This window comes from Gallus gallus, chromosome 1 (genome assembly GCF_016699485.2).
Source record: "Gallus gallus isolate bGalGal1 chromosome 1, bGalGal1.mat.broiler.GRCg7b, whole genome shotgun sequence".
Lineage (NCBI taxonomy): Eukaryota > Metazoa > Chordata > Aves > Galliformes > Phasianidae > Gallus > Gallus gallus.
The window spans coordinates 168071777-168099116 of NC_052532.1; the positions used below are offsets into that span (position 1 = coordinate 168071777).

The window sequence follows — 27340 nt, forward strand, 5'->3', positions numbered from 1 at the left end:
CTCTACAGGCTCCTGTGAAACAGATGAACAATGTACCCTTCCCATTAATATGCCCAGATTAACTCAGGGAAGAATAGGAAGATCCCTGAAAGCTTTATCTCAGGGATTTATTCTGTTTCTCTTTCATGTGTTAGAACCAGGGAGGACTATCAGTGTGCATTACTACTTGGGTGTTTTTTAGTAAATGTTTTCAGGGCTATAAGCAACACATGGTAAAAAACATCTCTATTCTAACTGCTACATCTAACGTAGGCAATACAGGCTGCTCTGTGTTTTACATATCAACAGAGATGTACAGATCACAGATTGGGGGTTGGGTAGAAAATTGCTTTTCCTTCCCCTTCTCTCCTTGTACGCTTCAGTAAGCTATTCCATTTCAGCTTTCAGCTCCTATTGTTAAAAATAGAGTGTAAGACATTGATTTGAAGGAAACACCTGAAGACACAATGAGGAGGAGATGGCGGAGCACTCATCACAGGCAACTGATGTTCACTCTGGAGGCCATCTTGGCCTCCATCACATGCAGGTTATGAAGCTCTGCAGCTAGCTGGATCACTTTTATTTTACCATGCCAAAAAGCAAGCTGTAACTCCATCTGCCAGGAAGGAAAATTCTCCTGCTGGGTGTGCATTGCCCAGTCCCACAGTGTTTATCTGGAGAAAGAGAAGTTAAAAGAAGGAGTGCTGCTTGCCCAGCAAGAGCCTGGATTTATTCCATGTAAACAAATTTTGAGCTGTCTTTTGCAGTCAGTAGATGAACTGCATGTTATTTTCTCCCAAAAAGAACCTAATATTTTCATTGTGCTCCTTGATATTATACCTCTTTCCCTGTATGAACTCAGTCACCAAACGTGTAAGCTGGTGTGGATTAAAAGTGATTCAGTACTTACAATTCGAGATATTCTGGCCAGTAGCTGCCTTTTTTGCATTGTGTAGTGCAATGAGGTCTTCGTTTAATGAGGTCTCACCTTCTCTTCTCAGATACCCTCAGGTTATCCTCTGCACTCCAGCCCAGGTTGGCGGCCTCCAGGGCTCCAGTGCACAAGCTGGGACATGGGCAGTGGGAAGCACATTGCTGAGCAGCTGCTGGGGATTCACGTGGACAGCACCTGGGGTGTGTTGGTGGGATGTGCAACACCATCATGAGGAGAAGCTGTACTGGTGGGACAGCATGAGCAGCAGGCACAGGGAAGCTCAGTAATTGGACAACATCCTTTCTGTAGTTGGAAGTCTACTGAGATCCTGGCCTGCTCTGGCAGACAGGCACCATGTTGAGGTGTTTAAGAAACATTTAAATGTTGTATTAAGGGACATGGTTTAGTGGGGAAATACTGGTGTTAGGCGGATGGTTGCAGTGGATGATCACTGAGGTCTTTTCCAACCCTGATGATTCTATGATTCTGTGTCAGCATAGGGTATATTTGGGTTTCTGGTCTCACTTTCACTGATAATGCCCAAAGCTAAGTGACTATTGGCAGGATGGAGGGTTTTTTGTGCACTTGAAGAAGTGAAGATTTCTCTAAATAACGTGCTGTATTCTCTAGCTATAATGGGATTAAATGCCTCTAAAGGTTGTTTATATGCTTAATAGGTATAGGGTTATTATGGTTAGTTTAGATGTGTTAGTGGTTTTCACTGAAACAAGCTGAGTCTTTGTTTTTCTCTCAAACAAGTAGGTGTGTCTTTGTTTCATCTGGGATGCAATTCTTCTTCAGTGTCTTGTATGATGTTTTTGGTTCTAGCAGAAAAATAACTGATAACACATGGGTGCTTATAGTTGCTGCTAAGAAGTGTTGTACAGAGCCAGGGCCATCCTCAGCAAAGGGAGCTGGGAGGGAACGGAATTAGGACAGCTGATTCAAACTGGCCAAAGGGATATTCCATACCACATGACATCAAGCAGAAGGAGTTTTGAAGGGGATAGGAGGTCATCTCTCTCTCCTCCACTGCTTGGGGGAGAGCTGGGCATTGATCAGGAGGTGGTGAGCTTGTGAATCACTTGTTATATACATTTATATATATATATAGTCATAACTGTTATCCTTTTCCTTTTCTCTATCTTAGTGAATAGTTGCATCTCAGCAACTTTTTTTTCCCCAGTTCTCTTCCCCAACCCCCTGGGACAGGGGGAGTGAGTGAACGACTGTAAGGTGCTGAGACGCCAGCCAGGTTAAACTGCAAGATGTTATGTTTCTTCATAGTTATGTCAAAATTATTGCTATTGGGATGTTCAGTATGAATTGCTCAATGCCTTGATGTTTATTGAAGGGCTGAGGACATAAACTGCATTTAAAGTTGGAAAATTTGATCTTGATTCCTCGCTGGTGTTTTCCAAAAGCTATCCCACAACACCTACAGGAGAGCAGAGATGGGGCAAATGTGGATTGAAGTTACTTCTGAGCACTCCAGGATCTGCAGCAGTCCTTTAGCATCACATGTGAATTAGGGAGCATTTGGAGGCTACTCTTACACATGCATGTTCTTCAAATATCATGCAGCCTATAGTTATTGAAATAGAGTATACTGGGTACTGCTTTGAGTACTGAGTCCAGGCCTGGGGCCCCCAGTACAGGAAGGATGTGGAGCTCTTGGAGTGGGTCCAGAGGAGGGCCACTAAGATGATCAGAGGGCTGGAGCACCTCTCCTATGAGGAAAGGTTGAGGGAATTGAGCTTGTTCCCAGGCTCCGGGGAGACCTCATTGTGGCCTTCCAGTACATGAAGGGAGCATATAAACAGGAAGGGGAGCGGCTGTTTACAAGAGTGGATAGTGGTAGGACAAGGGGGAATGGTTTTAAACTGAGACAGGGGAGGTTTAGGTTGGATATTAGGAAGAAGTTCTTCACCCAGAGGGTGATGACTCACTGGAACAGGTTGCCCAAGGAGGCTGTGGATGCCCCATCCCTGGAGGCATTCAAGGCCAGGCTGGATGTGGCTCTGGGCAGCCTGGTCTGGTAGTTGGTGACCCTGCACATAGCAGGGGGGTTGAAACTCAATGATAACTGTGGTCCTTTTCAACCCAGGCCATTCTATGATTTGTGGCAGCTATGATTTGTGGTATCCTCTCCCTCACCTAGCACCTTCCTTGACTGTGAACAAAAGCAGCATTTCCCCATGGGCCAAAATCTTTTTCTCTATAACACCATACAGCTCAACTATATATATAGGAATGTATATAACAAGTGATGCACAAGCATGAAAAGTGATTAAAAAAGAGAACCCAGCTTCCTATTCGGGGAACGGGAAATCTCCCATTCAGGACTTGCATGCATGCTTGCTTTTCCCCTCAGTGGCAGATATTTGAACAACCTTTTTGCAAATTTACCTTACTGTGGCCAGTTGAGTGGTATCAGCAACATGGTTGGACTGAGTGGTGAAAATGCACAAATACAGTGCTGGTAAAATAAAATTAGTTACCTGACTCAAGTCAGGTGAGTGGTTTGCAACCATTGGGCTGGTGCTAGTGCACGGCTCTTACTGAGCTCCCAGGTATCTCAAGAACTTGTTTATACCAGTGAGGTGGTTTGTGTGGTTTGCAGGGAAAAGGCTTTCAGGCTGTGTTCAGAGAATAGCAAGGAAGTTGTAAAGGATCTGGAGCACAAGTCTTATGTGCAGGAGCACATAAGCAACTGAGGGAGCAGCTGAGGGAGTTGGGATTGTTCAGTCTGGAGAAAAGGATATCTGGGGAGACCTTAGCGCTCTCTACAGCGCTCCGAAAGAAGGCTGTCATGAGGTAGGGGTTGGCCTCTTCTCTCAGGTAACAGTGATAGGACAAGAGGGAATGGCCTCAGGATGCACCAGGGGAGGAATTAGGAAAAATTCCTTCTCAGAAAGAGTGGTGAGGCACCGGAACAGGATGCCCAGGGAGGTAGTGGAGTCACCGCCTCTGGAGATGTTTAACGAAAGGATAGATGTAGTACTTAAGGATGTGGTTTGGTAGGCAGTACTGGTGGTAGGTGGACGGTTGGACTAGATGATCTTAGAGATCTTTTCCAAACTTAATGATTCTATGATTCCATGATTATATTACTTGAGCTGATGTTCAAATAGTCACTTTTTTCACTTGTATTGCTGCTTTTGGCTTTTAGGCCTTTGCTTCCCCCATGTATATCACAATTGCCTACCTAGCAAACTTTGATTTCAATGTTTCTGCTCTTAACAGGGTCACAAAGAACTTTACCTTCTGTCTTGACGACAGCTGTGAACATGGATCTTACAAAATCCCTGCCTTATGTGCCCGACACTTCCTAGATTCTACCTAGAAACTAGAGTTTAGCTGGCACGTTCTGTCTCCTTGCATTTTCTAGATTTTACAAAAGACTGAGGACTGTATTTCTGTTTTAATTCCACGTATCTGTGCTAACAATCTGTTCTGGGTAGGAAATCAGGTTTGCATAGTTTTCTCGCAACAGATATATAAACTATGTGTTTCAACAGCATACACTGAAGGCATTGTGAAACTGCCAACAGAGCCTTCCTGTGAATGCTGCCTCATTGTCAAGTGACAATAACTAATTATTTCCTCTATTTTTATTAGAAGACAGGTTATTTCTTACTTGGATGGCTTCGTCTCCTACCAGACACTGTTTCAGGTTTTTTTTTTTGTGTGAAGGCAGCCTCCTGCAAGATGTTCCTTTCCCAGCTTAGGTGTGTCTTTCTTCCATTGATTGTGGTGCAACAGTGTGCTGGCTCTTCCTGTTTGGAGGGGAAGCTCCCACCCAGGTTACAATCCCATGCATCTGTACTGAATCTCTGCTGAAGTTGTGTTTCAGCAGTGGATTCGAGGTAACCATGGACACATTACCTCTCTATCACACTGCATGTTTCAAAGTCATCTGGGAAACTTGGAAGAAACTCTGCTAGTTTACAACTGCTAACAGTCTTTGAACTAAATTAATACTTCAGGTGTGGGCATGTTATTGTGTTGCCTTTAAATATTTATTCAAATCAGATGTGTCAGGGATACTAAGACAGTTTCATCTTGGTTTTATTTTACCCTTAGGTCTGTTTCCATGACCTCATAGTTGAGAGCAGAGCTTTTGGTGATTTTGTGATTTCTCCCACCTTTCTTCCCTGTTGTACCCATGTCTGTATAGCAGCATCGATATCATTGCCTTTATCTCCTGTGTCTATCAGTTCATTGCACACTTTCCTTCCCTCTCCCCCCTTTTTTTTACTTTGAGTGTTCTCTGAGGCATGTGCTGTAGAGATGGATTTGTCTGAGCTCTCTCCTGGCACAGTTTCCCCACCCTTCTAACTCTCTTTAGCAGCTTTGTTGCAAGGAAGCTGCAATGCACGGTGTGCTCTGGGTTTGCTATTCATTTTGCTGGCGTGTCTGCTGTGAAGCAATTGCCTTAGGCATACTGTAAGCAGGATCAGGAGCTTGTGCTTCAGTTGAAAGGAACATTTTTATCTGTGCCACCTGAAGTGTCAGCCTGCATGCTTTTTCTTTTGGGATTCAAATCGTCATTATCTTAGTCCCAGTGCCATTACAGTCATACTATCAAGGATGTATGAATGGGGTTTTCTTAGCTATGACTTCTGTGTCTCACCAAACTGAGGTGGCCTCATGTTTTGAGTGATGCCCATTCTCTGCTTGGCCTAATGTTTGTGTGCTGCTGCTGCCTCTGCACCAGGCAAACTGTCTGCTTGGGATATGCACGTGAAGAAAGCCTTGTAACCTGACTGTGTGTGAGCTACCCCATGCTAACACCTCTCAATAGCACCGAGTGTGAGGGGGACAACCGTATGTTGAAGTTACTGAGTTCACACATTACTTTGTGAAGCATCTTTGATCCTCTTTAGCCACATGGATCTTTGTTCCTTTCTGCCAACTTCAGATCCTAGGCAGGAGAAATTCAGAGGCTCATGGCACATGACCTTTTTCAGTTACAGTACTTTCTGCTCATCTCCAGTTGGATTTTTCCTATCACAGCCATCATGTATGACCCAGTTAGAAGAACAGTCACCTCTGAAGACAGCTCCATCTGCTACACCCATGTAGTCTTCTGCATCCTTCTGTCCTCTGCTACATTTGTGGTGTTTGCTGAAGAGCACACTTTGCTTTCTTTTTCTTCTACACCGAATTTTTAAGATGCTCTCAGTCTCCAGGTTGGCTCATTGAAGGGTTAGACAAACACAAACATTGTCATATAGGAAATGGCAAGACCATCCAGCTGGGGGTAAGGGATATAAGGGCTGCCTACAATGGCAGTTTGCCACCAGTTCAGCTTTGTTGCCATGTCAGACTGTGCCCACACTGCAATCCAGTCGAAGGCAATACACAGAGTGTGACCTTGTACATAGACATCTGTATGGGGACAGGAAATCAGTGCTGCTGTGACTGACCTTTTTTCCTATTTCTGATGCTTTTTATCTACAGGAATGGACTGAGATCTGGCACAGCACTCAGAAACAGATGTAGAAGTTTCAGTGCTATATTATTTTCCTTCATTACATTGACAATTATAGAATCATAGTATGCCTTGTGTGGAAGGGACCTTAAAGACCATCCAGTTCCAACCACTCACTAGACCAGTTGTCCAGGACCCCATCCAGCCTGGCACTGAACACCTTCAGGAAATGCAGCTGACTGCATAGCTCTATATTACTAGTTTTAAAAGCAAGTTTCATGGTGTTGGGGGATTTAATACACAGGAATTCCCCTGTGCAAGGTCATTTGTGTTTAAGAAACATTTAGATATCATACTGCGGGATGTGGTTTAGTGGGGAACGTTGGTGATAGGTGGACGGTTGGACTGGATGGTCTTGGAGGTCTCTTCTGACCTTGGTGATTCTATGATTCTATGATTTGCATCTTTAACTGTAAAAGAGTATACTACCTAATTTATGAAATTTAAATTAAAAAAAAAAAATCAATTCTAAAGAAGCCTGGCAGTTGCTCTTATTCACAGCTTATTCAGCTCAATCCACTGTTCTTCAACACTTTTCTTCAAATCACTGAGAAGATGTAGCTATTCATCTGTCTCCTCGCTTCTTCCAGTAGCAACGCAAAGCTGGAACAAAGCCAAAATAAGCTATGACTAATGGAAATTTGTAGGAAGTATTATCTTAATAAGCCACCACCAAGCTTTGTCAAAAAGCAGTGTGATATCTGGACACAACTGCGGATGAGGTGACAGTTGTGCTCCTTGGGGAAGATCTTTTCTTCAGCTAGAGGCTGTTACAAGGAACAATGTTAAGAATTGCTCTCTGGTGCACCCAAATTTTTTCTTGAACTGGTAGGAGGCTGAATTTGTTATGCTGGAACCCCAAAATTTCTGCATCACACCCGAAGAATTGCAGTGAGGGCAGTTTGGACTTGAATTTGGGGATGGGCTTCTACTATATGTGCAGCGTAGAAGTATTTACAGTAACATAATCCCCCTCCTACCCTTCTAACCTTACAGCTCTTTCCTTACCGTGAGACTACCCTATTAAAAATGCCTGAAACACCTCTTCATTGTGTTCCCAATATATAAGAAAAACGCTGATGCTCAGAGCTAAGCATACCTCGGTTGTAAGGCACCATTTTTGATGGGTATTTTAATGCTGCTGTTTGAACAGGCCCACCCGCAGCACCCTCTCTCCCTCCTTTAACCAGGGCTGTTTCTTGCTGTGGCTGCCAAGCTTGTGGTGATCTCTGTTTTCCAGAGGAGTTTTCTTGGGGCAGTTCTGCCTTCTTTTGCCCTGTAGTTCTTGCTGTTGAGCTTCTTGGAGCCAGGAGGCTTTGGTTTAACATCAGTCCTTCATCAGAGTGCAGGGGAGCTGAGGGAAGCGTAGCAGCTGTAAAGCACAGCTCGTGCATGATGGTGTACAGGCTCCCTCTTAACACTGAGATCTCCAAGTGCCGTGAAAGCACGAGGACTCACTGCTCTCCCACTCTTGCAAAGCTGAAAAAGACCTCAGAAAAGTCATTCCACTGAAAGCTGAGCTGAAGCGATCAACAGTTGGTCTGTCACCCTGACTCCCCACCTCCCACTCCCACACAGCAGGTCTCTCTGGGGCAGACCAGACCCCAGGGGCCACGCACATGTACAAGGCTGTGCCTGTGGCTGGAGCGAGCCTCAGAAAGTCCTTCTTCAGGGCAGGTGCTCCCCAGGGCCTACCAGGTGCAGCAGCAGGAGCCTCTGCAGCTTTTAATTTTCAAATGAGACTCCCCGCCTCAGCACACGCGCGCTTCCCTGCGCGTCCGCGCAGCGCTTTCACTACAGACCGCTCCGCGCACCGCCGGCAGGTGGCGCCACAGTGCCCCGCCCCGCGCGTCGCCGTTGGGGAAAGGGAAAGCGGAGGGGGCGAGGCGGAGCATGCGTAGTGCGTGCGCCTCGCCCGCCCCGTTCGCCTCCGCCTTCTGCTCTCGCCGCTGCTCCCCCCGCCCTTCTCACCACCACAGCGAGCGAGCGGGAGGAGGAGGAGGAGGAGGAGGAAAGAGGGAGAGAGAGGCAGCTCCGGCGGCTCCTGGCGTTCCCCCTCGGCGAGGGGAAAGATGGCGACGCTGGGAAACGAGCCGCAGCCCTTCCCCGCCGCTGCTCTGGCGGTGGCAGCGGGCGGGGTGGGCGGCGGCGGCTGTGGCGGCGGCGGGGCGTTGGGTCTGCAGCCTCTGAACCGCGGTCTGGAGCGGGCTTTAGAGGAGGCGGCTCACTCCGGGGGGCTCAACCTGAGCGGCAGGAAGCTGAAGGAGTTCCCGCGCAGCGCCTCCGCCCTCACTCACGACCTCTCCGACACGGTGCGGGCAGGTGAGGCCGAGGGGACGGGAAGGGATGGGGCGGCCGGGGTCCCACCTTCAGGAGGCGAGGGAGGGAGATGGGGGCCATTAAATCTCCGGGGCACCCCTCTCTCCCCGCCCTCGCCCCCTCCGGCACATTGCTTCCATTCCCAACTCAACCTCTGGGGCAAGCAGCTCTGCGTGGACCTTATCGCTCTGCGTGGAGCTTATCTCTTATCTTCGCCCCCCGCTCAGCTCGGTGCCTGAAGTAGGTGTTGGCTCCCAGATGGCTGCAGCCACCCCCCACCTCCCCACACGCACACTCATGTACTTGTAGGCTGCTTTTGCATCGAGTGAGGCAGAGCTGTGAGAGTGGGGGGGGGTTCAGGCTCCTGTCTGGTTTCTGTGCTAACCTTGAGGGCTGCACGTCTCTGTGCCTTCCTGGAGCCCACCTTTGGATGTGGTTGTGTGAGGAACGCGCGTTTGTGTTGGGTTGGATGCTTTCTCACCGTGTGGGTGGACCCACCTGTCGTGGAGGGGCGCAGGTCTGTGCGTAACCACATGAAGATGCACACAAATGCTTCTTAATATGTCTCGCTACACGTGGAGGTGGCAGTAGGAGCACCTTTGCTCTGCAGGGAGCATGCTGCCTTTCACAAGTGGCACTTGTCATACAGTGGGGTTGACATCCACTCTTGTATCCTTAAAGTCATAGAATGCCTTGGGTTGGAAAAGACCCTAAAGATCATTGAGCTCCAACCCCCTGCCGTAGGCAGGGTTGCCATCCACGAGATCAGGCTGCCAGGGGCCCCAGCCAACCTGGTCCTGAACACTTCCAGGGATGGGGCACCCACAGCTTTGCTGGGCAACCTGTTCCAGTGCCTCGCCGCTCTGGGTACAGAATTTCCACCTAACATGTAACCTAAATTTTCCTTCTTCGTTTAAAGCTATCCCTCCTTGTCCTATTACTATCAGACCATGTAAGTAGAATCATACAAAGTCAGGCAGCAATATTTCCTCCCCTGTATGTAATGCTGTCTTCCAAGGCAAAAATCATCATCTTTACATGCGCTGTACTCATTTTACAGTGGGAGACACCATCATTACATACATTCACAGAGGAGATAGGCCTGACAGCCTCGTAGAAAGGTGTAGAGAGGGGAAGCATTTGCAGTCTGTGTTCACCTTGTCTTTGTGCCTCCTTCCAACATGGAAAATGCCCACTTGTTTCACATCTCGAGGAGCAGTTCCCAATAGAGGACCATAATCTGGTTTTCTGCCCCTGTTTGTGCAAGGGGTTGGAACCTAGTTTGTTCTTTGCATAGTGTCACTTGATAGAACAGTACAAAACCCACACTAGAAGAATGTTGGTGTGCTCTGAAGATATTTATTGTACCACCTCCACATGCCCTTTTGTGTCCCCATTTGCCTGCTGAAGATAGTTGTGTTGTAACAGTAAAGGAGCAGGCAAGTAATCACTTGCTCCTGTCCCACAGAACAGCAGGTGCTATACCTGCATGCAAGCATGTGATAACATGAACCTCAGCTCTCACTTACTTCTGTACATGAGTATATCTCTGTGTTTCTCTCTGTGGAGACATAGCTGCTTACTGCATGCTGGTGTCTATCCCAGCTGTAGGAAGCAGAGTAGCGTCTCCAGTATTTCAAATTAAGTTGTTCTTTACCTCTTGTCACTTGTTGCTGAATGGATTTCACAGTTTGAGTGAACACTCCTATAAATAAAAGAGAAATATGAAGGAAACTTCACTTCATTTATCACCAAAGCTTATTAATTGGTAGCATGAATTGCCATGCTGACAATTAAGCAACTCGGTGATAAATGTGGTTGTTAAAGTGGTAAGATGCATGGCAATAGAACTGCATGCAGTCAGAAAAAATGACTATCAGCTTGTTTCCCAAAGCAAGATTTTTTTTTATCTGTTGTTTTTATAGCTGTGGTCTAAAGAAGGCGTGCTGTGATATAATGTAAGTAGTTTGGCAATCCAGAAAGGTAGGCTTGTTTGGCTTGAGGTAATACTGACCCAAGCTGTTGGTAAAACAAATTACTTACTGAAAAAAAATTATTTGATTGGTAACGAATGCATGTTTGCATATTGCACAGGTAGGTTCTTTGCAAGTGTGAGCTGCGTGTTCTATGTGTAGGTAGCACGTGTCTGTTACATACTTCTGTATTCAGTTTTCTGTTGAGAATAGAATTCTATTCACAGGGAAGAAGTAGTCTTTACCTTCGAGGGTGAATGTGCTTTTATCAGAATTTACACAGAAGATACCGAATACGAAACTAAATGTAGAATGGGTTTTTCCTTTTCTTTTTGCTTTGTATAAGTGGCAGTGTGAAGTGACCCATGGCTCACTTCTGTAACAACTGTCCTTTAAGTATTGTTCCCGTTTAGGAAAGCCGTGTGCTAATCTATGGTTACTTCATGTTTTTGTTTGTAACAGCATGTTGTTACTGATTAGTGAGAATTGTTTGCCTTGTCAGTTCAGTCCCATGTTGATATGTTTCCGACAAAAATCTGTGTTCCTTTTCACTTGTTACATTACATAAGTAGAATATATAAACAGAAGAGACGCCTGGCTTAAATCCAGCTTTCTGTAACTCTCAGGACAAACTCTTGATGGGAATTTTCTCTCTCACTTCCTCTCCATAAATGTGCATGATACAAAAACAGTGCTTTCTTGCACTACTTGCAATGGGTGACTTTTGCTTTTGGATTTGATGTACTCGTATGTCTCTGAAGTCACGTTTGGGGTAGGAATAGTCATTCCGTTTGCTGAAGAGGGCTAATCTCACAGAAAAATGAAGCCAATCCGTGATTGAGAGAAGACAAGCAGAGGGGGTTGAGTTCTCTGAGGAGGGGATTTTCAAAAGAATGAAACCCTGTCTGCGTCTTGACAGTGTCTTAGCCTTAGGTACTCAGAGAGTTCATGGTTTGAGAAAATGATGGTCTCCAGACTTTAATAAAATGTTATCAGGCTTGTCTTCTGCAGATGTTTTTCGTGCTTTAAATAAGTCTGAGGAAGATTGAAGTCTTAAACTTGAAATTCTGTTAGTGTTGTTGTTGTTCTCTTGAAGTTAGGAGTCAGACTTTATGTAGCAATTGATAAGTTTGCAAAAGGAATGTGTGCTGCTTGCCTTAATAGCTGGGAGCAAATCACTTGACTTTTCTAGCTCTTACTGTAGTTACATTCTGCAGCAACTGCAGAGGCTTGTCACTTGTCAGATTCTGTTAATGCAGCTTCTTGGAATGTTTCTTTCTTCTGCAACTTTCCTTTGCATTGAAAACATCTTGCTTATAGGTGCACAATCCTGTGAGTGTGCATATGGCTTCCTAAAAGTAGAATCATAGAATGGCCTGGGTTGAAAAGGACCACAGTGATCATTGACTTTCAACCCTCCTCCTATGTACAGGGTCGCCAACCAGCAGACCAGGCTGCCCAGAGCCACATCCAGCCTGGCCTTGAATGCCTCCAGGGATGGGGCATCCACAGCCTCCTTGGGCAGCCTGTTCCAGTGCTTCACCACCCTCTGGGTGAAAAGCTTCCTCCTAACATCTAACCTAAACCTTCCCTCATCTCAGTTTAAGACCACTCAACCTTGTCCTATCTTTATCCACCCTCATTAGCAGTCATTCCCCCTCCTGTTTATTCCTTTCAAATACTGGAAGGCCACAATGAGGTCTTCCTGGAGCCTTGTCTTCTCCATGCTTCAACCGTTTCTCCCTTCTTGTGTCTGAAAGTTTTACTCAAGAGCTGAGCAGAACCCACTCTGCTGAACCTTGTGGCAGTGTCTTGCATGCAGGAGAGAGTTTGCATGGTGTGCAGTATGATTAGAAGAAAGTACATCCTCTCTGTAGAGGATCTTGAGTTTAGTCAGATGTTTTAAACCACATCAGTGTGGATGCATTGCAAAAAAAACATTTCAAAAACAATAAATGCTATTCTTGTCACTTTTATTACAGGGTGGGTTATGCAGAAGACCGCGGTGCAATAATCACATAGTTCTTAAGTAATAGTATGCAATTATATTCCTCAGAACCACTGGGAATGCTATAAGCATGTTAGTTTATAAAAGAGGAAGAAAAAGCCTCAGAGTTGATACTTAGATGTGTATGCAGGGCTGCCTGTATCACTTCAACCTCTGTCTTGTAGGCCTTGGCTGCTTGTTTGAAGGTAGATCCCCTGAAGTTTTTCACCCGGGTCCCTATTTCATCCTTTTCAGGGTTAGGCACATAAGGAAGGATTACTTGCTGTTGCTTGTGATGAGATGGGAGAGAAGCTTGTGTCTCCTTTAAATGTTCTTTGGCTTCTTTACACTGGGAAGGATGACACCGATACAGACCTGTTCATTTGTGCTACTGGGCACTTTCATGAGCCCATAGTAGCTATCAGATGGACTCTAGTGTTTGGCCTGAGTTAAAAAGGACCACAATGATCATTGAGTTTCAACCCCCCTGCTATGTGCAGGGTCGCCAACCACCAGACCAGGCTGCCCAGAGCCACATCCAGCCTGGCCTTGAATGCCTCCAGGGATGGGGCATCCACAACCTCCTTGGGCAACCTGTTCCAGTGCGTCACCACCCTCTGAGTGGAAAACTTCCTCCTAATATCCAACCTAAACCTCCCTCATCTCAGTTTGAAACCATTTCCCCTTGTCCTATCAGTATCCACCCTCGTAAACAGCCATTCCCCTTTCTGTTTGTATGCTCCCTTCATGAAGAAGCTTTATCAAATTAAATGGATTTTGAGGACAATAAACATAGTTAGGCATTTAGAACTGCTTTGTGCCACTCTGAAACCATTTGGTTATGTTTTTACTTCCCCAAGGCAGAGTATGTCCACTTGGTTTGTGGATCATGTAAACATTAAGGCTATTGACTCTTGTTGAAAAGAGTCTGTTAGCTCTTTTGCTGTGTAGAGTGTAGTGAGTTGTGCTTTTGGAAGTTACCTCCTTTGTCAGGAGATTTATACTCTCATAGCTGAAATGCGGTCAATGACTTTGCAGGTGCCGGTAGGCATTTCTCAGCACTAAATGAAGTGAACTAGCTCGGGGTGGCTTTTGTTACATGAAAGCAAATTAGAAGTACTCAATTGCCTGGTTACCCTTTCAGAATGCGGCTTGGCAGATTAATGGGTTTCTACCATTGACTCTGTAGGGGCTGTGTATGTGTATTCATCTCCTTCCTCGGTGTGGTGTTATTATTATTATTATTCTCTTTAATTTTTGGCTGACTTCCTTTGTCATCAGGGAAGTTCCAAAAGTACAACAGCTGAGAGTGAAAGAGATTGACGGTGTAGACATCACAGCGGGAAGGAGAGTGGGACATCTGAATTCCAGCTGCAGCAAGCTCAGCTGTTCATTGGACCCTCACCCCTAATGTTAACTTTCAGTTTAGGGTGGCTGTTTTTTAAACAGCTCTACCCAGAACTGCCAAAGTGTGTTTGACCACACTCTGCATGCAGATGGATGAAAATTGATTGCTTTTGTGGAAATCTTGTCACTGTGTGTCCTTGGCCCATTGCTGTGGAGATGACTGACTCAGAGCTCCAAAAGTGCTGTTGTGGTGGTAGAAGTGCTACACGTGCCTTCTCACATGCTTTTAGTGGAACTGCTGTGTTTTTGATGGAAGAGATTCGTGTGGTCACAAACCTTGTTGGGAGGCAGAGACAGAGTAATCCTGTGTGGTTTGTGTGTATCCTCTTCCTCTAGTCTGTTTCTTTTGTGTCTTTCGTGCAAAAGACATTTTGGTTTAGGCATCTGTACAGCAGGAGAGACAGAGTGAATCTGACTACAGTTACTATACAAGAGTTTTGAAAATAGAGAATACTTGAGTGAGAGGAAGAGACCAGGGCAGAATCAACTGTGTCAAAGTAGAATGAATATAAGAAAATACCAGGAAAATAAAAGTATGTAAAGAAGATATTATTCAGAGGCAGAAGGTAAGAAATGAGGGGGAAAAATGTGTGAAATACTAAGTGGAAATGTATGAAGTGGTGGAAGTGAAAGAATCATAAAGTGGTTTGGGTTGGAAGAGATCTTTAATATCACGTAGTTCCAGCTCCCTGCTATAGGCAGGGACACCTCGCTATAGAACAGGTTATTCAAAGCCCCATCCTGTCCTTGAATCCACAATCTCATTGGGCAACCTGTTCCAGTGTCTCGCCACCCTCACAGTAAAGAATTTCTTCCTAATATTATCTAGTCTAAATCTATCCTTTTCTAATTTAAAGCCATTTCTCCTCATCCTGTTGCTACATGCCGATATCAAAAAGTCCCTCCCCAGCTTTCCTGTAGGCCCCATTCAGGTACTGGAAGGCTGCTATAAGGTTCCCCTGGAGCCTTCTCTTCTCTAGGCTGATGAGCCCCAGCTCTCTCAGCCTGTCCTCATAGTGGAGGTGCTCCAGCCCTCTGATCATCTTCGTGGCCCTCCTCTGGATCTGCTCCAACAGTTCCATGTCCTTGTGTTGTGGGACCTACAACTGGATGCAGTACTCCAGATGGGGTCTCATGAGAGCAGAGTAGAGGGCCAGAATCACCTCCCTCTACCTGCTGGTCACACTTCTCTTGATGCAACCCAGGATGTGGTTGACCTTCTGGGTTGCAAATAGAAAGGGACTGCAAGCAAGCAGGTGAGCTGTATATTCTTGACTTTATATAAATGGCTTTGAATACTTTGTTTGTAAAATTGAGGAAAAACAGATTTTCTGAGCAGTTAAATTAGCAATCAGAATTTTGTGAACAGAGATTAGACAAACATGGAGGAAATGATTTGACTAATAGATGACATTTACAGATCTTATGCTGCAAATAATAGTTTAAAATTCATACTTTAAAAGGTTAACTGTTGAATTTAAATTTAGAAAGCTTAGCATTCATTTGCCTGCAGGAGGGAAGGCCGGTGGCTTTCAGCAGTGGCACTGCCTACAATGTTGCAAGAGCAGCCAAGCCTTTGGTAGTTGTGTTTTGCATATCAGAATGACCATTCTGGGAAGGATGGGATGAGTGGCTTCCTCTGGCAGCGGACTGTGCTGGCTCTGCTAGTGAGGCATCTGCCAGATTGGAGAAAATTCCCAGACTGGTTAGATACTGAAATCACAGCTAAAATCAATATGATTTAATAATTTAAATGGCAGTTCTGAAATGGGAGAGAGAGGTGTCGTTACCATTTTTTTTTTTGTGAGACCAGAATTATGAAAACAAAATGCCCATTTACTTTTGGTTCGACGATATGCAAAATTGAAAGAGACAGAAATGTCTTCGCTGTATTCAGAGCACAGATCAGTGGCAAAGTAGAGATGGGTGTTCTGTCTCCTGATTTCTGATGGCATTCTACTGACTGTATTTTGTTAGGTAGAAAACCCATGCAATGGAGTAGTTCCAATCCCTGTAAAGTGATCTTTGCAAAGGTACTGAGGAGTTAAGCTTCTGAAGGAATAATTGCTTTCTGCTGAATTTGTGGGGAGATGCATCGTTGTGGGAACAGTTCTAAAATGCCAATGCTTCTCCCCACCCTTTTTCCCCAAGGGTATCTTGCTGGCCAGCTTGCTGTTTTATCCCTTTTTTTCCTTGTATGGTACAGAGCACCATAATATCTGTAAACCTCCTAACTATTTAAAAATAGAAGTAACAATAACAGTCTCTCTTCCTTTTCTCCTACTTCGTATGAGAAATACTTTTTAAAGAAGAAGAAAGTAAAAACTTAGGAGTGAGAAGATGCTCTTGGCAGAGCCAAGTGAGGGTTAGTTCTGCATTTAATTTGAAGCTTGAGGTTTGCGCTCACTTCTGAAGACGCATGAAATGTTTCATGTTCTGCTGAACTTGTGGGAATTCTGACCCCCTTAGTTAAAAGCTTGCTGAGAATTTTATGGTGCTGCTATAAGGTAGCTTTTCTGGGTATGGTTAGGGAGGTTACTAGAAGTAGCTGGGGGTTTTGAGTGTGAAAGTAGAGCACTTTTAAGTGACTTGCGCTGCTGAATGGATAAGGTGTTTTACTTGGCTTTCTGTAGATGGGTGATTTTATTCCTTAGTGCAAGTTGCAGTAGTTATATATTGAGGCTGGAGCCTGTAAACTTGTACTCCTTGTTGAATGGAGGGAATTATTTGTACTGAACAAACAGGGAGGTATGTCAGAAGGTGCTTGTTATCTGTTACCTTACTTACCCTTCCTGATAACCCTTCCTTTCTGAAACCATTTTCAGATCATAGAATCGTAGAATTGCTCAGGTTGGAAAAGACCTTAAAGATCAAGTCCAACTGCTACCGAACCATACTACCCTAACTCTAACAACCCTCCACTAAATCATGTCCCTGAGCACCACGTCCAGACAGCAAGGTAGACTTGAGACTCCTGCTTTAGGGAGGAAATCAAACTTCTGTTTTTAAGTTGCAGTGCTGTGAAATGCAGGACATTCAACATGAAAAGTACAAGTGCCAAGTCGGATCTGTTGTCGGTGATGAGAAAGGAACAGGTTCATAAAATGTGTACACTGAAATAAACTGGTAATCACTGAAACTGGTGGAGGAGTTGTGGAAAACTGGCAAGGAATAAGATAGAGAAAGAAAATTGAATTGGAGATAAATCTCGTAAGAAAGAAGTGGAGCAGAACGTACACTCAGATGAGTTTTACTGGAAGTGAAGCAAGATACCAAAAATACAAACATGGCAGTTTATTTGTAGCCTTGTCTGAAGATTTAAAGATAGTGAAATTGTTGCAATGGCAAGTAGAATTATTATTCAAATGACTTTTTACTTTTGAACTCGAGCTGTTTATAAATATCATGACAGGAGAAATGGCAGATGAAACAATTCACACTTGATGTGCAGTGTCCTTGCTGTAACCCTTTCTTCTGGGAACAGCAAGGACTATCTGAGTTTATTCAATTCAACCTCTTTAAGACACAGCTAATGTAGTAACAACAGTGCTGTCTACTTAGTCAGTGGGAGAAAAGGAGCAACGTGTCATTCACATGTTGTATAATGACAGAATACTGGCTGGGATGAAGATTTCTGATCAAAGATGAAAGAAGCCTTCTCAGCAGCTGGGGTTGGAGGCTGCCCTGGGTGTTAAGCAGCTGCTGTGATAGATTAGGGGGAGAAACATATCCTCAGGTTTCCCATGTTTGCTGGATGTTGTGATTCTGAGGCTTATTTATTTATTTATTGAGTTCATCCAAGTTCAAGAAAGCTGTCCTACTGCCTTCCACTATGTATGGTGTTGTTTCCCTACTCGGTGAGTATCGCCTGCCATCCCTGTTCCAAGATTTAAGTTTTGGCCTGGCTGAATGCCTGCTCTTTGCCTGTGTTCCATTTACCAGGCAGTTCAGATCTCTCGATACTAATGTCTTGTCTTCATTTCTCACTCACACTCTTTGTGTCACTCGATCATTGTACCAGACGTGCTATTTTCCTCTCTTCAGCGTTATTGCAGAAAGGTATACATACAAGAATTTGCTTGTGGAGTCCATATAAAATATCATGTTGCCACACTGCAACTTACTTTAAGACCTGTGGGTACCAGTACCTAATTTCTATGCAGCTTCAGCATACTTCATTATTGCTTGTAGTTCTTGATTTCTTTTTTAAATGTCTTCTGAGCAGGTGATGCATTTTCTTAGTCAAAATATGAGGAAGCTAATGGAGCTGCTGAATTGTGGCTGTATTATAATGTCTTTGTACTCAGCTGAACTTGAAAATTTGGTGGAAAACTACCATGTTAAAGGCTTGGTTTCCCTTATTCCTGTCCTTTTATAAAAAAATGGCATATTTCTTCCACATCTTTTCTCTTTTTTTTTTCCCCCCGTATGCTTAATCAAATTCAACATGAAGAATGGAGATCTTTTGCTAGCTCTTCAAAGAATATTTTATGTAAGTGGTATAGGATAATATATCCAAAATGAACTTCAGTTTGTTAAAATTGTAATAAGGGATTTTAGAGACAAGACAGCTACTCTGTTTGTATAATTATTCTTACTGTATACCAACTAGTACTGGCATGTTAAAGTGTGCTCAATTAAACTTCTAACCAATCAAGACCTTCTTAGAGGCAGACAAAATATGCTGAATGTCTTGTGTATTGATAAATTTAAAAGCCTTTTATGTAATTATATTAAGTGCTAATATAATGATTTCTTAAGAGACAATTTTCATTGGTTTCAGTTGATCCTAGCATACATGTTATATGTTTCTGTTTAAAAGTTACCTTGCAGACTTTGCTCCTACTAAGCAATGTTCTGTAAAGATGCAGGTTATCCATGATTACACTGATAGGGAGAATGAAGAGCAGAAGCAAACAGAACTCTAAAAAGAAACCAGTTTTGGTACGCTGGCTTCTGTTTTTACAGCTCAGTGAACACAATGTAAGATGTCCATAAGAATAGGTGTTGAGTCGTTTTACTTGAGATCTTCTGGAAGATGTTGTAGTAAAGACTCAAACTTTGAAGCTTTCATTATGATCCTAAGTCCTGGGAGTGACTTTAAATGTACCAATGCAATGTAAGAATGGAGAGGTTGTTCTATAGTAGCATTTGTTACAGAAAGATGATAGTATGGTTCAGAAATACTTAATGTCTAAAAGGATATCATTGTAGACTTACTCTAAGAATCAGGTAATATGAAAGAGTATGATCTTTAAAAACATATATATTTTAAAATAATAACTGTTTTGGCAAGAAATGCTGTATTCCCTCTGTCGGTTTCTGTATCTTTGTGTACTTGGCTTCCTAGAGAACTGAAAAGGTTATTCTTGGCCTAGAGCCCTAGGCTAAAAATGGACTCTGGAATCTTATAGCTCAGTTTGGTGTTGAACAGTTCTGTGCGGTAGTAAAATAACTGCAGTAATTGGTAGTCCCACAGAAGCATTTCAGTTATGCACTTAAATGTTAAGCTGTGGGAGAGGTGGCCACGTGATACCTCCAACATCAAGTTTATCACAAAAATGTAAGTCATGTTTGTCTGGGAAGCAACGGTAGCCTGAAAAAAGAGAGACTTTTCTACAAGTACACTTGAAAGGAGAGTAAGAATGAACGTATGGTTTAGCTCCTGCAGGGAAAGGCTCTAAAATAAAGAATTAAAATGCTGTTGCTATGGGAATGGTGAAACACAAGCATTGCGTTTCAGACTCCGTGTGTGGGGAATAGGACTAATCCTTGAAGTTTCCCTGTGCTTCTATCCAGTATAATAGGATTTAACTAGAAAATCTAAACAAGCCCAACCCAACGTATGTGCATATAGTACATGCAGTGTTCTGAATGCTGAAGACTTTGGGTGATTGCATCACTAGGAGTTTGGAATAGTAAGGAGAACAATGAGAGGCCAGCTATTTAAATCTGAAAAATCTGAAGTAAAAGGTTTGAAAAAGGCTTGGGTATACTGTAGAGATAGCCTGGTCTAGTATTAAATGTGGAGATTGGCGGCCCTGCCTGTGGCAGGAGTGTTGGAGCTTGGTGATCCTGGAGGTCCCTTCCAACCCAAGCTGTTCTATGATTCTGTGATAGCTCACAAGCTCGGTCCATTTACTGTATGTGTGTATTAAATGTGTTATATTAAAACTAAAAGTTCTTGTCTGCTCTACTTCAGGCATGATACAGTTTTATTTTGTCATGTCTAAATACGTCATTGATGCATTAAATACATACAGTTTGAGGATAGAATGATCAATGTATTTTTCCTTATGTCTTGACTTCTTTCATGCTTCTTATTGGGTGGTTATTTAGCAAAGGATATGCGAGCATGAGCACTCTCTTTACCATAAAACAGGTACACTAGTGATAATAGTATGATAAATAGTTTATTTGGAAGTAAATAAGAGAAATAAGACTTTTTTATTTTAGCTTCAACTTACGATCGTTTGTTCTCTATTTTCTTGTACTACTAGATGGGCACATTCTCTAATTTAAAGTAAGGATATAAAACTATTGCATGGAAAAAATGTACTTGGAGACATTTAAAAAACACCACTACTCTTATCTGAGCGTATTGTCTACTAGAAGAGCCTTTCTGATTTGTTCATGCCAGAACACCAGCCATACAGGTTTGGTTGCAGTGTCCATCTGATGCCTAGTTGGAAGAACTGAACAACTTCATCAAGAAAACAATTTAGCTTATAATAACAAGTTTTTAGGTGCATTTCTCAGTCCAACATCATTCAAGGTTTTCTAGACTTCTTCCCCTGGAATTCAAAACTATTGTTGATAAAATTTGCAGTGACAGACATTAATGGTACAGTAAGTAATTCTAGGGCCAAGTTCTAGGTATCCGAGGACCACACAGCAGGTTAGACACAAACTCAAATGTAACCCTGTCAGAAGAAAACTCAAAAATACAACATGAAGCATGCAGTCGTAGGTTTGGGAAGTGACAGTGCAAGCTTGGAGTGATGATGATCACAAGGTCCCACCGGCTCTAAGGTGCAAATGACTACCAGGATGAATATCTGATACAGTGCGTGAACCTGTCTAGTAATTACAGTGGGATGTGAGTTGCTGAACTCCTTATGATCCGCTATTTCAGAATCATCTGTTAAGATAAACGATACTGTGGTTGATGTTAAGGCCTTAAGTCCCTTTGTTTCTTGGTTGAAATTTGGTGGACCACCTGACTCAAAGAACCATTTGTGTTAGAACAAATGTAGTCCACGGTTTGTTTCTTTGAGCACTGTGATTTGAGGTGTTCTCCTGGCTTCAGCAAACATTAGTGTATCCTTTTGGTGTTTTGCTATATCAATTAGAAACATAAAAGTGAAGGATTTTTTCTACTGCTAAAAACACTTTAAATACGGTAGAAGTTATTCAATTGAATTAACAATTCCTTTTTGAGCATCTCTTCTAGAACGTTATTGCTTGACAATTCTGTTTATAGAAACAGGATGTTTTGGTTTTATGAAATGTGGATTCTTGGGAACTCATTTTAAGAAAGTGTTTGTTTACCTCCACCCTTGGTGGAATGCAGATGACATCAGCTTTTCTTATGTGCTGGTGCTCCAGCCTGTACATAAAGACAGGTTTCGAAGTGTTAGCGACATAAAAGGAATTGAATGCTTAGCAGCCTTGCTGTTTAAGGTGAGCTGATGTTATTGATGTCCAGGTGGTCTTACCTAAGGCAATAAAAATAGGGCTGGGGGATTAGTTTAGGAAGGATTGAGGACAAACAGAAAAGGCATATGGGTGATGAAAGGTGCCTTGTTACTACGTAAACTTTGCAATTAACGGAGATGCCAATATTCAGTGGGATGTGATGGCTGCACCTAAACATTTTTTAGGTATTTGAATTAAAGTTGTTTGCTTTTTTTTTAATTAATGAAGGGGGCAGGGAAATTAAAAACAAATGAAAGACACTAATGGTCACTCCATAATTTTTTATACTGCAGTATACTTAGTTTTTACCTGTACCACTTAAAATATTCTGAACAGTTGTTGCATTAGTTTCACTATAGATCACTGTGTGGTCTTTTTAAAAGCATACCTCTCCTATTGCTTCTCTTGAGCGACAGAGCTGTGCTCCCTTCTTTTCATCTGCATCTCTTATCTTTAGTGTTCTCCCACTTGTGATGATTTTGATTCAGCTGGCATTTGTTATTAGTAACAACTTTTCTCTATGGAACTTCTGGTTAAAATCTAGTTCCATCTTCACCAGATCAGCTCCTTTAAAAATAATTTTTGTAAATCAAAAGGCAAGTATCAGTTAAAAAATACAGTTAATTTAATAAAACCCTACTCATTCTGACTTGGTCTTACTTTCATGGGATCATAGGATAACCTGGATTAGAAAGGATCCCTGAGGGTTATCTGGTCCAACCACCTGTGCAAAGGAAGGTCAAACGTGAGCCTGTTCAACATGGTTTTGCCTGCTGAAGCATATTTCATTAAGCTCAGGCACTCCTGTGTATCATGAACTCCTTCTACACATGATAGGTAGTGTGGGCCATTTGGAACCTTCCTTTTTAACTTCTCTTTCAAAACTCTTTCTTTAGCTTTGCAATGAGATTTTGCAAGGAAAAGCTGAGTGCTGTATGTGTGAAACAGGCATGACATATTCCTCCTTGTAGCGAGTTCCTAACGTTTCTGTGGTGAAAAAGTATCTGAGGTGATTAATCTCTGTTTATAACACCTTGCTTTATATTTATATACACAATTTACTTGGCTACCTTTTGTCCACTGGCATACTTACCCATAAACCTACTAGCAGAGTCTTGCTCAAGTTACATATCGATGTAGATTTTGGCATACTTTGTGTCTATTACCGAATGGAAACTTCCACTGTGGTAGTCTGTGTGAGAATGCAAGAGAAAGGATGTAGCATAAAGTGTTTTGCAGCTGCTTTTGCAACACTTCACAAACAGAATGGTCTTAGTTATCATTTTAAGGCCTACTCTGGGTAGGTTGGTGGTCTCAAAAGATATTCATGAGGAACTTGTAGCACTTAAGACTCACATACTCAGTAAGAATAATAGAACATATTTGTTGTTTGGGTTGATAGAGTTTTTTGGGTTTTGTTGCCTTTTTTCTTTTCAGTTCTGTTGACAGCTGTAGATGAATGTGTTTGAATTTACTGAATTGTTGAACTATCATTTTTACATATAGCAGACAATTTAGAATGAGAAGGTCCCCAAACCAATTAATTGATGTTTATTTGTTGTGTGTTAGTAACAATTATCATAGAATGATTTGGATTGGAAAAGGGACCCTTAAGATCATGTAGTTCCAACCCCCTGCTACAGGCAGGGACACCTCCTTCTAGACCAGGTTGCTCAAAGCCCCATCCAGCCTGGCCTTGAATGCCTCCAGGCTGGGGGCATCCACAGCCTCTCTGGGCAAACTGTTCAGTGTCTCACCACCCTCACGAGAAAGAATTTCTTCCTAATATCTAATCTAAATCTAAACCATTTTAAAACCATTTCCCCTTGTCCTGCTGTTACATGCCCTTATAAAAAGTAATATATATATATTTAAAAAATCCTTTACTGTCTTCTGTTCATAAAAGAAAGCAGTAGCGCTTTTTATTTCTGCTAAATTATTTTAATGAGTATTTTTAGGCTTACTGTTTAGGCAAAAGTTGGGCTTTTTTCTTTTTTTTCTTTCTTTTTTTCTTTTTTTTTATGGCCTGGGTTGAAAAGGACCACAATTATTCTTATTTTAATTCTTAGTTTCAGGCTGTCATGGGGGAACTGTAACGCCATGTCAGTAGTGCTATATATACAACAGGCAAATTTGTTCTTATTTTTGTATCTGAATGTTGGAAAAGTATTTTATGATATATATGTATCTATTAATTACAGATTTACAACACATTTTCATTGTATGCAATGCCACTATTGTGTAACTGGATTAAATATGACTTTCATGTGTGGAATTTCTCCACTGTCCTCCATCTCCTTCCCCCATCAAAGGATGCATATGATAGAGAACATCCTTTAGCTTCTTCTTTGGTATTAAAACATCATAAACTTCTGCTGTTGAGAGTGAGACATTTAAAGCCTGCTTTCTGAATCTAATCGAATGAAAATCTGAATGTGCAGGAGAGGTAATGAAATATGCTGAGGGCTGTTCTCTTAAGCCATAACTATTACATCGTATTTCTGCAGTTTAGTAGTATGAAAGTATTTTACTCTTGAGATTGACAGTGGGGTTAAGTGCACCTCAGCAAATTTGCTGATGACACCAAGCTGTGGGGTACAGTTGACACAGCAGAGGGAGGGGATACTGTCCAGAGGTACCTGGAGAGACTTAAGCAGCAGCCTCTGGTGAACCTCATGAGGTTCAACAAATCCAAATGCAATGCAAATTCCTTGCACCTGGGTTGACGCAACCCTCACTATGAGTACAGGCTGGGAGATGAAGGGTTTGAGCGCAGCCCTGCTGAAAAAGACCTGGGTGTACTGGTGGATGGGAAGCTGGACATGAGCCAGCAATGTGCCCTTGCATCCCAGAAAGCCAACTGTATTCTGGGCTGCATCCAAAGCAGTGTGGCTGGCAGGACGAGGGAGGTGATCCTGTACCTCTGCTCTGCGCTGTGAGACCTCACATGGAGTACTGTGTCCAGATATGGAGTCCTCAGCACAGGAGAGACATGGACCTGCGCATCCAGAGGAGGGCTGCAAAAATGATCCACAGAATGGATCCTCTCCTACAAGGACAAGCTGAGAGAGCTGGGGCTGTTCATCCTGGAGAAGGCTCCGGGGAGACCTGAGAGCAGCCTTTCAGTACCTAAAGGGGAGCTACAGGAAAGAAGGGGACAGGATGTGTGGTGATAGAACAAGAGGAAATGGCTTCAAACTCAAAGAGGATGGACTTAGATTGGCTGTAAGGAAAAAATCTTTTTACAGTGACTTTCAGGGTGAGTCTGGATCATGCCATGGGCAACCTGATGTAGCTTTAATGTCCCTGTTCATTGCAGGGGAGTTGGACTAGATGGCCTTCAGAGGTCCCTTCCAAATCTAAGGGTTCTGTGACTCTATGATTACTCTATGTTCCTTAATTTTCATTTAAAATGTTTGTCAGTCCGTGCACCTGGCAGTGAATTATCTGGAGGAAGTCAGTACTTAAATAACAGCCTTTCACTGCATTATCTGAAATGTTTTTAGGGACCTTCCACTGGATTTCCACTGTGGTAAAAGTTGTGTTTTTATTAAAGAAGCTTTGTCTTCTTGGTCTCTCAGAACACTACAACGTAAACACTGAATTACAGGTGCACCCTATCCATTTTTACTGCAGTTTACTAACCTGCAGCACAGTTTGTAGTTTATATAGCAAAAATCTGCTTTGCACGGTGTTGTGGCTGTTAGCTTGGAATGGCTCAATGAGTGTATCTGTACTGTATGTGAAACAGGAGTCAGATGCCAAGGCTAAATCTTAGGGCACCCGTTGGAAATTTGTTCCTGTCCTCTTTTGCTTTAACCTCCATTTTACAGCAAGGAAAGCAGTTAATTAACAGAAGTGTTCAGTATTGATGTGAATACCTCATAGTCTTCCTCTGACAGTAAGGAAAAGTGAAGAGAAATTGAGTATGAGCTCATTTTATCTATTTGGAGAAAAAGAAGTTCTGACATAGCCCTTGGAAAAGGGAGCTGTTTCAGAGGAGACAAGCTTCTCTGGATACTCTGCTTTCTTTTCTAGCTATGCAGGAAAATGGTTCTGTAATTTAGGATGTTCTGTTTAATGAGAGAAAGGTTATGAAAATGAATGCATGATGAAGTTTTTTCGTCGCTTTCTTTTTAAGTAGTTAGAAGCTTTCAGCTTCTAGTAGATAGAAAGACACTGCATGTGTAACTACCTTCTTGTTTGTAACTGAGTTTAGTAATTTATGGCTGTGTGGAAAAATCTTTTGCTACTTTTATGTGCCTTATTTATATGAAGGAAGCCAAACAGTGTGTAATTGCCTCTCTGGTATGGTTCAAGTGAATGAGATGAATTAGTTCATCTTTGATTTTTATTTTTAAGTTAACAAAATAAATACAAGCAGAGATATAGCCCCTATCTCCCTGACCAATGTTTTACAACATCCAAAAAATTAATTCAGCATGTATGTTATCATCTGGTAGCCCAGAATTCACTTGTGTGTCGTAACATTGCCAGATCAGCTTCCCCTGTTTTGGTGAGACTGCCTGGCCGATAGATGTGCTTCATAATCACTCTAAGACTTTGAGAAAAAATAATTTAGGGATCGCTGTTACTTTTTATCCTTGTTTGATTTGTGTAACTATACTTTATTCAAGCGCAGGCCTCTCTGAGTGTGCGTAGGGGAGGTGGTGTGCTGCTGTGCCAGATAAAGCCGCAGTCAAGCCGTGAGAATGCATTGCCTTAACACACGCTCCCTGGGGTAACTATTCACATAAAAAAACAAACATTTGTTTTTAGTTTCATAATTACATGCAGGCAAAATATTTCAAACTGTACTGACTGTTGAAATTACTGTTTACCAGAGTCTTGTGTAAAGCAGCTTCTCAAACAAGAATGTTCTTGAATAAAGAACTGCCTCAGTCATCGTGCGTTGCGTTCTCTCATTTGCAAGGGTTTGCAAACACATGCACATAGGCATTTGAGAGAACTGTATATACACACTTGGGTCATGTGGGTTTGAAATGTGGATTTTCTTGTAGCTGGAAGGAAAAAGAAGAGTTGCTACGTCAGTGATCTAAATTGGAGGTCTTCCTGGTGCAGTCATGGGAGGTTTTCAAAATCAATTTTAAGAGCAACGATTTGTGATTTATGCACAGTTTATTCAAAGCAGTTGTGCAGACTTCATTTTGAGCTTGGTTGCTATTTGGAGTACAAACTTAGAAGTTACTGCAAAAATAACACCTCACTTTTCCTTATGTCGTTACAATTTCGTATAGTTATGTAATGGTGTAATACATATTGTTATGTAGTTCAGTTACATAGCAATCTTATTGAAGTAGGCCATTGGCTACTGAATTAACTGAATTAAAATCCCTGTTATTTCTTTCTACAGAGGAAGTAAAAACTGGGGGAATTAATGTCTCAGAATCCTAAACCTAATCTTTTAGATTTTGTATGCATCCATGTGCAATTGGTTTTCTAAGTATTCTAGCTAAAGTATAGCAAAAAATATTGGTTTTTTGTCCTCCACTTAAGATTTTATGAAATCTATCAGTATTTCCACA

At 42.6% G+C, this 27340-nt stretch overlaps 1 protein-coding gene across 17 annotated transcripts in view; it reads left to right on the forward strand.

The window, feature by feature from the left end:
• The first annotated feature begins 8370 nt into the window (after positions 1–8370).
• Positions 8371–27340, forward strand: part of LRCH1 (leucine rich repeats and calponin homology domain containing 1) — a 124048-nt gene continuing 105078 nt past the window's right edge. For all 17 annotated transcript variants that reach the window (XM_015276492.4, XM_004938696.5, XM_025146806.3 and 14 more), the window contains exon 1: positions 8371–8732. In XM_015276492.4, coding sequence (XP_015131978.1) covers positions 8483–8732 — 250 coding nt within the window. In that variant the 5' untranslated portion in view covers positions 8371–8482. The remainder of the gene's footprint in view (positions 8733–27340) is intronic.